The 11,325-nt window shown below is 36.7% G+C and overlaps 1 protein-coding gene across 7 annotated transcripts; it reads right to left on the minus strand.

Moving 5' to 3' along the window:
- Positions 1–7,341: 7,341 nt before the first annotated feature.
- LOC107952010 (ABC transporter G family member 22) lies at positions 7,342–11,108 on the minus strand. Of its 7 annotated transcripts, none has more exons than XM_016887240.2 (12): positions 10,688–11,102; positions 10,289–10,598; positions 10,110–10,198; positions 9,813–10,045; positions 9,576–9,731; positions 9,160–9,343; positions 8,761–9,069; positions 8,365–8,675; positions 8,012–8,315; positions 7,809–7,916; positions 7,681–7,704; positions 7,342–7,592 (listed from the first exon to the last, which is right to left on the minus strand). In XM_016887240.2, exons 2-12 carry the CDS (start codon positions 10,584–10,586, stop codon positions 7,560–7,562), a joined length of 2,049 nt encoding a protein of 682 aa, XP_016742729.1. In that variant the 5' UTR covers positions 10,587–10,598; positions 10,688–11,102; the 3' UTR covers positions 7,342–7,559. The 7 variants fall into 7 exon arrangements, with proteins under 7 accessions (XP_016742729.1, XP_040938860.1, XP_040938857.1 ...); XM_041082926.1 differs by having other exon boundaries at positions 8,012–8,296; positions 8,388–8,675; positions 10,688–11,094; XM_041082923.1 differs by having other exon boundaries at positions 7,342–7,704; positions 8,012–8,296; positions 8,388–8,675; positions 10,295–10,598; positions 10,688–11,108.
- Positions 11,109–11,325: the final 217 nt, after the last annotated feature.

Raw genomic sequence — 11,325 nt, forward strand, 5'->3', positions numbered from 1 at the left:
TGTCTTACACTAGCTCACAGTAACCCATATGTTACGGCATGAATATCCGATTTATTTCCTAGGTTCAAACGGGAACTCTACTATCTCTATTACTAACATGCTTTCTCAATTCCAAAATCAAGTAATTCATGCTATATTAAATTGAAGTACAATTCAACACATACAATAGTATTATTTACATAAACTTACCTCGGATTACAAAATGTGGCGACTAGTCAATTTAATCGATTTGCTTAGCTTTCACCCGGTCTAGGTTCAGATTCGGTATTTCTTAATCTATAATAGAAAAAAGTACTTATTTAGTCACTAATTAAAATTAAGCAATCAAAAATGCATATCTTTGGTAAAATAACCATTTTGCCCCTAGACTTTGACAAAATGACCATTTTACCCCTAGGCTCGAAAATCGATTTTTATCAAATTTCTTCATATCTTAAGCCTAGCCGAACCCTTTCTACTCTTATAGCAACTCCAAATTCCCACTATTTCACATACTTAACATCTATTTTACAACTTATGCAATATAGTCCTTTTAGGTGTTTTCATGCTAACACATTTCACAAAAGTTATTCATAACACACCCAAGACTTATTTTCTTCCATAAAAACTCAGCAAACATTACAAACCCTTTCATGGAAAAACCCTACACTCTTGATAATTTTGAAAAGTAGTACTCTCATTTGAAAGCTCATGCTTCAAGGGTCTCAAAAGTACAAAAATATTCAAGAAAATACATAAAAATCACTTACTTGTGAAGGCTTAAAGTTGCTAAAATTTCAAACTCTTAAGACCCTATTTCTTTGTTGAAAATTTTGGTCAAAAGAAATATGGAGAAAAAAAAATGATAGCTAGGTTTTTTGGCATTATTATATCATACATTATGTCATCAAAATACCTAATGTTGACTTTCCAACATTTTTATCCCTCATGGCTGGCCATGCTATCACAATAGGGTCTAATTGCCCTTTAAAGACCCCCAATTTTTATTCTCTAGCTAATTGACACCTTTAGCTATCAATTTAGGACTTTTGCATTTTATGCGATTTAGTCTTTTTTCCCAATTGAGCTCACGAACGTCAAAATTAACTCACCAAATTTTCATACACTAATATAAACATGAAATGAATCCAAAATAATAATAAAATAATTTATTCGACTCCAGATTTGTGGTCTCGAGACTACTATTCTGAATAGGCCCTAAATCGAGTTGTTACACTCCAACCTAGAGATTGGGTTTGGGTTCATATGTGCAAAGAGCGTTTTCCAGCCCAACGAAGATCCAAGTTGTTACCTCGAGGAGACGAACCTTTCCAAGTTCTTGAATGAATCAATGAGAATTCTTACAAACTTGACTTACCAGGTGAGTATAATATAAGTACGAGTTTCAATGTTTCTGATTTATCTCCCTTTAATTCAGATTCTGACTTGAGAACAAGTCACTTCAAAGAGGGGGGATGATATGATCGCACCCTGGAGTATGCCTAGCTCAAGCAAGGATCTATTGGTGCTGCCTTGAGGACCAATTACGCGAGCTCGTGGCAAGCAATTCAAGGAGGCCATTTCAGCCATAGTCCATCAAGCATGGGGCGAAACATTGGTTGGACATCTTGACAAAGCTTGTATCAGTTCTCCAAGCGCACCTTGCAATCTCTTGCAAGCCGAACTCAGCTCAAGCTCAACTCCAAGAGCTGCGTTTGGCTCAACTTAGCTCAATGAGCTCATTTGATCACTTAAAAGTTTATTTTAATATATCCATTTTAGTTGCTGGAATAAAATAAATGCATTTAGTTAATTTAGTTAGTTTAATTTAATATTTAATGTGTTTTATTTAGTTCATAATTATAATGTGTTAGGTTTAGAACAAATTTACTAGTTACTGCTATTTAATTTGTCAAGTCGATTACATGTCTTAATTGTGTCTAGGTCTAGCTGAATTTTAATATGCCTTAGTGCATACATGTTTTTAATTTATCTTAGCTTATTATATGATTTAAATGTGTCTTTGAGCTGAATTAATGTGCAATTTTAATTATAGTTACTGCCAAATTAATGTGTCTTAAAATAATTAATTATGCTTATTTATTTGGTGCAGCTATGTGCAATGGACGGCATGAATAAGGTGTGCTTATGGTTCATCTTTTCCATGCAACCCTTCGTGCATGCCAAGGGCCAAAGGAGATGGTGTTTCCTTTTTCTAGGCAGCTGATTTATCTCCCCAAGTTGGCCGATTAGCTCTCCAAGACAGCTTTAAAAGATTTCACATTGCTTGAAAATTCCATTCACACTACAAGGCTATTCAGTTTTGCTTGTTCACACCTAATTGGCTTTTCAATATTTTTGGTTCACACCTCATGGCTATTGAAGTACCCTAAGCTCCTCATTAAATCCTAAGTCCATTCAGCTAAACAAGTAGCTCAATTAAAGATATACAAGCACTATGACCGAACCTGCTTGAGTCAATTTAGCTCTCAAACACTTCAATTAATTTTCCAGTTGAATTAAGGCATCTAAAAGCTGCCCATTGACGTCCCCCATGCACAAGGAAGCTTCCTGGAAATTTCTTGAAGAATTCTAGAAGTTTCAGCTCATTTAAAAGCTGAAATTAAGTGACCATTCAGCTAGCTTTGTGACTATTCAGCTAGCCTAAGTCCAGCACTATAAATATGTAACTCTTTTCTTTGTTTTAGAATTTTTTTCAATTTTAATGAAATATATTATATTTTTGAGATTTTCTTCTCTCAAATTTCGTTCTTAAACTTTGTTGGCTTATCTGTTGTCAGTGGCATCAACCTTAGTCTTTCTTTTCACTCCAACGAGTGTGGCGTTCAACCCAACCATACCTTCAGTTCTTACCTTTGTTAGGTAACAGGGCAAGGTTCCTTTTCTTCCTTCACCGAACCACCTTAAGCCATATAAGTCCCGGGTCAACACTCCCCTTAGTGTTGGTTTGTTCTTGCCGTTTAAGTCCGAATTCCATTCCACCTATCTACTAAATTTTCTATCCTAATTTCCTTATTAGCCGAACCAAATCTACATATACTTAACCAATTTTGAACCTAAATTCCATCTCCCATCTTCATATTTAACAAATACTTTCAAAGCTCACAAATTAGAACGATACTTCTACGTTTGACGATCAGGCAATTCAACTACTCAGCTCATCATACTGAGGTGAGTTCGTATCATTCGATTTAGTGAGTTGAGTCGCTTTGTTGCCTAATCGTCTAACGACGAAGTTTCATTCATCAAATGAATGTAATTTGGTATTTGGCTAAGTTATGGGATTCGAGGATCAAATTAGGCTCAAAAGGTTAAGTTTGTTTTTATGCTTTTGGGTACGGTTAACAAAGAAATTGATAAGGGTTCTTAAAGGTTCGATTTGGATGGAAAATAGAATCGAGAGAAGCTTAAGAAACAAGAGTGAACCAACACTATACTAAAGTGCTGACTTGAAACTTATACATTCTTAAGATGACTTGGTGTAAGAAACATAGAGACCTCGACCCACTATCTATGGAAGATAGGAACCTTGGTATAAAGGGTTTGAACGCCACACTACTAAGGTGATGAGCTCGGTTAAAAGAACTAGATTGATGCCACTAGCTACGTAGATAAGTTAACAGAGTCTTTGGACGAAATTGAGAGAAGTTAATCTCACAAAATACTTAGTTTCATTCATAAAAATGGCAAAAAAGTCCTATATAAAGTGAAATGAGCCGAAATTTATAGGCAATACATGGGATAGCCGAATAGGCTCTTAGGGTAGCTGAATAGTTAACTGAAAAATTCTAGAATTTTAAAGAAAGTTCCTTGAAGGTTCTTGTGCATAGAGAACGAAAATGGGCAACTTCTAGATGCCTTAATTCAGCTGGAAAATTAAATGGAATGATTGGGAGCTGAAATGCACTAAGTAGGATCAGCCATGGTGCTTGAATGTCCTTAATTAAGTTGCTTGGTTCAGCAAAATAGTCTTGGGAAATTATGAGCTGCTTAGGGCACTTTATGGGTCATGGGGTGTGAATAAGCTAAGTTGAACGACCATTTGAATGTGAACAAACAAAACCAAATAGCCTTTGGTGTGAAAGGAACAATAAGCTGGTGTGAAAAGCCTCTAATTCGCCTTGGGTAGCCAATCGATCATTTTGGAGAGTTTAAGGGCTTGGCTGAATAGTCACTTGGGAAACACCAAGCATCAGCACACCTTTATTAATCCATCCATGCACTTACACCATCCAAGGGGGAGTGTACCAGCACCAATTAAATCAGTAAATTAAGTTCCCTTTGGACACATTAATTCAGCAGCATAAGACACATTAAACCTGCTCCATAAATTCGGCCAAACACATTTAAGCCTTGTAATAGATTAAGACACATTAAAACACACAGTTAATTAAGTATTTAATTAGGACATAATTAAAACACTTAATTAATTATATTGTCCATATTATGACAAATTAGTAACTAAAACTAAATAACTAATTTAAATAAAAACAAATTAATATCTTATTCTAGCATAATAAATGCAAGCTAAAGTAAGCTAAAAATGAGCTCATTGAGCTAAGATGGAGCTGGTTGAGCTTGAAGGAGATTGCAAGGCTTGCTTGGCTTGCTGGTCCAAGAGCTTTCAAGAAGGCCAGCAACGGTTTCTCCCCAAACTCTATCAACCAAGGCTGTTGTTGCGTCTTTGAACCTCTTAGCCCTAGCTCGAGTTATCGGACCTAAAGGTAGCTCGAGTGAATCCATGTTAGCTCTTGGTAGCTCTTGGGACTTAGCGGTATCACCAGGTAATCGGACCCAAACCATAGCAATACTCAGAAATGGCTTAAGAGGATTAAAATCAGGAGTCCACGGTTGAACTGTGAGATATTGCCCAAGAACAATCCACGACCCCTGTGTAAGCACCTTCTCGTAATCTTCCAGACCATGAAATTTAACAAGAAAGTACTTGTTCTCAACATCAAGGCTAGAAATCCTATTATACAAAAGCGTATAGGCCACACATTCCTACCCAACAATTTAACCATCATCGTTGTCGCCATATCTCTAACCAAAAATTTTTGGATTCCCTTGGAGATACTAATCATCGAAATCTCATTAATAGTAGACTTCATAATATCTCCATCTAAAAATTCCAGATCCATTTCTGTTGAAATTGGCCAACCATGCTGCTGTTTGAAGTGCATGCAGCTTGATGACATGCTGCAGCACGTATACTTGCTGTAACAGCAAGGTTTTCTCTTTAGTTTCTTTGTTAAGCTACTTAGTTGAAAATGAACTAAGTTGGTATTGTGTTGATGTTTTTAGGTGCTGATTGACATAATCAGCTTGTGTGCAAGTTAAGTTTTACTTGTTTCAAAGTAAAACTAGTGGTAGTAGGTAGTATTTGGTGATGGATTTGACTATATATATGTTGTTTTTCTAGTTGACTGAATGAGCTGAATGAGCTATCAGCCATTAGCTCCCTTGCTGCACGTTTGTGAGCAAGTAAATTGTTTTTGTTTCTTCCTCCTTTGTTCTCTATCTTGTTCTGTTTCTTTTTGCTGCTGCCATTGTTCCAACAAATGGTATCATGAGCCTAAGTCTTAAGGGACCATTGATTTTGCTTCCCCTGCTCAACATCGGCTCAAACTTATAAGACCCCTAAACAAGCTTGAATAAGCTGAAGGAGGAGTTTTAAGGAAAGGTGTGAGCTTTCCAAATGTGCAAGCGTAGCAAGATGTCAAAGCTGCAAGCTTAGCAAAGTGCGAGCTGTTGAAGACACCTGTTGAAGACAATATGCAAAGATGTGAGTCTGTCAAAGGTGTGAGTTCAGCAACATGTGGAAGCTCAATGTGTGTTGTATAGTTGCAAGCCTATTGAAGACAGTAAGCAAAGTGTGAGCTTGTCGAATTGCAAGCCAAAATGGTAGAATAAAGGCAAGCAAACTATACTCACAAACTGTTTGTGCAAGAAGAAGCAAAGAAACAAGGCAAGATGTGTTGTCAACCAAGGCTGTGAATTAGGAGGAGAAGACTCCATTTGGTGAACAAATCTTTGACACAAAAGACTGGGATAGTCAAGTGTGCAAGTCAGATTTGTTGTGTGAATGAATCCAAGGTTGAAAATGAATTGGTCATCTTGAAACAAAGCATCTAAGGGCTGCCAAGTTCAAAAACTTGATGAATGATATGTATTTGCAGCATGGAGTCCAAGGAGGAGTGTTGAAATTGGCCAACCATGCTGCTGTTTGAAGTGCATGCAGCTTGATGACATGCTGCAGCACGTATACTTGCTGTAACAGCAAGGTTTTCTCTTTAGTTTCTTTGTTAAGCTACTTAGTTGAAAATGAACTAAGTTGGTATTGTTTTGATGTTTTTAGGTGCTGATTGACATAATCAGCTTGTGTGCAAGTTAAGTTTTACTTGTTTCAAAGTAAAACTAGTGGTAGTAGGTAGTATTTGGTGATGTATTTGACTATATATATGTTGTTTTTCTAGTTGACTGAATGAGCTGAATGAGCTATCAGCCATTAGCTCCCTTGTTGCACGTTTGTGAGCAAGTAAATTGTTTTTGTTTCTTCCTCCTTTGTTCTCTATCTTGTTCTGTTTCTTTTTGCTGCTGCCATTGTTCCAACAATTTCACGTCCAGATTCAAGTGATCCACTGCCCACCAATTTATTCTTCCAAAACACCACCAGTGCTGGAGAGGAATCAATAGCCATAACACTAATCGTTTCAACAACCTTGCCGCTATTTAGATCCGCATCCATCTCTTTTAATCTTACCTTTTGGTGTTTCTATCCCCATTCGAAGGTACATCATTGCCATCGTCTACCATCATTGAAACTGAGGATTTCATTTCATAGAAGTTTTCTTTGTTCTTTTTTCCTTTTAGGTTTTTGAAAGCTATTATGATAGTTGAATCTTAATTACTCCAATTAAAAATCTAATATTGTACTTGATTCGGTCCAGTTTCAAAACCAGCGATGTTAAGCCACTTTTTTCTCTTTTAACTTTAATGCTTTATTTATATTAGTCAATTTGAAGTTAAAATCCTAATTGAAAGAATTTATCTAGAAAAAGAATTTTAAATGACATCAGTATTTGGTTTTATTATGATGATCACGGATTGAGATTTGTGCTTAGGCTTTATTTTAATAGGGCCCATTTAATTTTTCATTTTAAATGAAATTTTATTTAGCATATTTAAATTTGACACCTACCCATTGAAAAATCCAAACGAAGGTGTGATGTTAAACGAGATGCTCCTATAAAGTTTGGTGTTGGCTATGATATGTTTATATCATCAGAAATTACTGCATTTGTTGCTAATGGTAGTTGAGTGAAGCAAAGAGATAGATGCTGAAGTGAAATTCATCAATTTCAACTTATTAAGGATTTTTTTTTACAATGTGAGCCTTTTCTTTTAATCCTACAATGTTCACAAATCAAGATTGTTGAAAAATCTAGACTAATTTATTGTCATTAACTTCATTCTCCTTAAGAAAGCATAGGCTAGTATCTGATATCCGACGGTCATGGCTACCATAGTACCAACTTCCATGCCATCCCAATCGAGTCTCAATCCTTTGAAAGGGGACTTACATGATGAACCTGATTCAGCATCCAAACTGGTTGAGCAACCATAGTGAATCTTCAGTAACAGCCTATATGTATGATATGTAAATGAGATGTATCGTACCCATGACATAAAAACTGGAACTTTCTGCAACCAAAAACCATCAAAGGTCAGAATGTGATAAGCATGGTAAATTTGACCATCAACTATCCGCCTTTACTTTCATCTCAAGCAATAAGTACGAACCAAACCTGGATAAAGAATCCACCAGATAACATGGAAGTCATGATGATAACAGAAGCCAGAGTTGAGGCTTTCTTTACATCCATGAATGCCGCTCCTATAGTAAGGCCAAGGCCCTGCAAATTTTCAGACAAAAACTTGTCATCCTTGTCTATAAAATCTAATATTTCTGTCACAAAGTGATTGGCGTTTGATTATTATAGTGGTTTACCTGGGCAGCAACAACACTTAAGAAAACTGTAAGCATTGTTAGAGAAAATGCTGTAAATGTGGACTTCAAGCCTGCCATGAGATAGACAATCACAAGGAACACTAAAGGCAAGATGAGATCCAAAGGAAGATCACTGATCATTCTGGCTAACAAATAGGCACTGAGCCTATACATGCCTACAGATCTTTCCTTAGCTAGCATCACTCTCTCTTGAGGGAATGTGAAAATGGCAGTAAACATTGGAAAGAATGCCCAAAACACCGAAATGAAGAATAACAGCCCTGCCTGCAACGATTGTAAATAACTACATTAAACATATATTTTACAAGATATAAGAAAATATACTCACTCACAAGCACATGTAACATATAGTTGCCTGATCCTGAAGTCCTTTAGGAGAGGAGGCATCAGAACGCCACCACAGTAAACCCATGACTATAGCAGTTGAAAAAACTTGCGTTATACGTATGCAGCTAAAGTATTCATGGCGTCTCTCCTTAAGCCCCCTTCGAAAAAGAATTGATAACTGATCCCACCACGTTGCTCCCCATTCCATTGTACTCGACCTTGCCTTCATCCTAGGTTCAGCATCTATCAGTAGGGGTTTTATGAGCTTTGTCTTCCCCAACTTGGCTTCCTTCACTGCATAGGCTTCCACCAGATACTGAAGTGGTGAAAAAAAAATTAAAGATTGAGTGAGATGGTTTAAAGATATATATGGACCTTCATTTTGGGTTGGGCATTCAGACCTCATGGACATCAACTTGGGAAAGCTCTCCATGTTTCATGTCAAGGCTGTTGTTTCTAGGGAAAAACTTGTCTTCCAAATCTGATGGAACTGATTTGTCTTTTATGTTCCCATTTGCCAAATCAGTAAGAAATTCTGCTGGATTCATGGCTATCAATGGAGAACAGCCCATTGAAGAGAAATATAGCATGGCGTCCGAAGCCTTGCCAAAGTACAAGGAACTGCCTTTACCCAAGAGAATCAGCTTGTCAAACTTACTAAATAGTCTACTAGATGGCTGATGTATTGTAGTCACCACTGTCTTTCCAGACTACAAAAGCACAAGTAAAAAAAGCACTTAGCATACACCTTGAGATATATTACAAATCTTGGCAACCAACAAAAGCAAGTATTTTAATACCCGTGCAATGTTTCGTAACATCTTAACAATTTGAAGGGCAGTTGTTGAATCCAAACCTGAAGTTGGTTCATCTAATAATAGAAGTGATGGATTAAGAAGAATTTCATTGGCAATGCAGACCCTTTTCCTTTCACCACCAGAAATTCCCCTCAAAAATGTGCCACCAACCACTGTATTTTGGCACCTGAAATAAACATGCAATCCATGACTCGCAATAAACAAACTGCATACAATTTTTGACCATCTAATGAAGCAATTGGTAGTACTAGGAATGAAGCAGTAAATACCAACTCCACTCTTATCATATGTGACTGAAATTAATTTGAATTTGTATCTTTTTAATAGCGAAAAACATTATAAATTTAGTCACAAACAAAACCGCATGCAATAAAAAGATTAAGGAAGAAAGCACGCACCTTTCAAGGCCTAGCTCGCTAATGACACAAGTAGCCCTTTCCTTCTTCTGCTGCATGGTTAAGGTATTTGGGAGACGGAGCAGAGCCGCATATGTTAGAGTTTCCTTGACTGTAAGATGAGGGAAGGCAACATCATCTTGGAGCACAAAGCCAATCCTGTTGCATTCAGTGCACATCAATAAGTAGTGGTTAAATTAGAATTTAACAACATATTTATGCAGTAACATATTTATGAACCTCCATTTGAGTGACTTGGAATACGGTTGATTATTGTAAGTAATGGTACCGCTATCCAACTTTATTCTTCCACTGAGTAGATTAAGAAGAGTTGTCTTTCCACCTCCTGATGGTCCCATCAGAGCAAGAACCTCTCCTGGATGTACCAATCCAGTTATTTCATGAAGTATGTACTTGTTCGCATCGGGGGTTTTCTCACCTTTAACTGTTACTTTGTATGTGACATCTTCAAACTGCAAAAAAGTGAGAATCAGGACTATAACAAGAGCGCAACTATAGTCTGATACATTGTGTTACCTTTAGACATATTGGTAATGTAGGCTCGAATCCTAATTTCTTCCAAGTGTGCGATTCTGATTCTTCATCATCTGCCTCAGACAGACTCGCTGGATCATGTAAGGCGAGTTTTAATTTAAATGAAAAGCTAAAAGAACCACGAAAATTTTGGACGCAGATATTATTGTTATATTATTTACATTTACCCATAATTGGTAGAGATGAGCCATCAGGATGTAAGACAGATAAGTCTATATCATTGCTGGAAACTCCTATACTAACACAATCTATCTCAGCAACCGTGCTCTCCATATTCATCAAGAATCCGGTGCTCCATGACTTGGTGTCGCTTGTTGTTTTCTCCTCACAGCCATGCATCCCTTCCTGTATTTCATCTCCTGGCTGCTTAATCCTCATGATCGGATCCTTCTCAGTCACTGCCAACTTTGAATCCTCGAAATTCTGAATTTGACACTCAGAGTACTGCTTTCCTTCCATCACCACTAGAAACTGATCTCAAACAGGAAATGAAGCATATACCATTGGTTTATGAGGAAACTTTAAAAACTTGGATCACTAATTCAGTTGTCTACAATTACCTGAGGAAAATGGAAATGAAAGCCAAGAGGGAATGAAACTTGCAGACAAAGTGACAGGGTTGTGATTTACGAAATACGATTTAGCTGATCAGATCTCGTGGAATGGGACTCTAGGAGAATGTTAAGTAATCCCGAAGATTATATAGGCAAAAAAAAAAAAAAACATATAAATGTTGCGTCGTAAGAAGGCTCATGAAGCTGTCCGAAACAATGACAGTCGCAATAAACAGGTGATTCCTCTTCTATTTAATTTCCTTATTGTCCTGGCGAAAGCATCAATCATCATCTGGAAATGACGTGTTTTAGTTTTCCATTTTTTTCTTACCTACATCCATCATAAGTTTCATACTCCTAAACTCTGATTTCCATTGAACCCTGAGGACCATTTATGTTGTAATCAGTAATTGCTTGTGGGATCGTTGGAACAAGTGTAGCTTAAGCTCGAGTACAAGTTGTTTGTCTATATAATAAAAAATCATAATTGGCATGCACATGTTGTTCAATTCTGATTTTGTTAATATTCATTGACTCAGAAACAAAATTAATTTTGTAACCTTAAATTCAATGTGCAATCATGAACAACATAAAAAAATACATGCATTAAGTACATTACAACGAATAATAGTATCCTTGAAATT

The sequence above is a fragment of the Gossypium hirsutum genome, chromosome A02 (genome assembly GCF_007990345.1).
Source record: "Gossypium hirsutum isolate 1008001.06 chromosome A02, Gossypium_hirsutum_v2.1, whole genome shotgun sequence".
In the NCBI taxonomy this organism is placed as follows: Eukaryota; Viridiplantae; Streptophyta; class Magnoliopsida; order Malvales; family Malvaceae; genus Gossypium; species Gossypium hirsutum.

Bases quoted from the DNA above. Each gene is read 5' to 3' on its own strand.
- LOC107952010 (XM_016887237.2), bottom strand. From the start codon at position 10,586: ATGGAAGGAAAGCAGTACTCTGAGTGTCAAATTCAGAATTTCGAGGAT. The intron at 7,917-8,011 runs GTAAACCACTAT...GAAAATTTGCAG, and splicing joins TAAGTGTTGTTGCTGCCCAG to GGCCTTGGCCTTACTATAGG. The intron at 7,705-7,808 runs GTTTGGTTCGTA...TTTTGGTTGCAG, and splicing joins CTGGTGGATTCTTTATCCAG to AAAGTTCCAGTTTTTATGTC.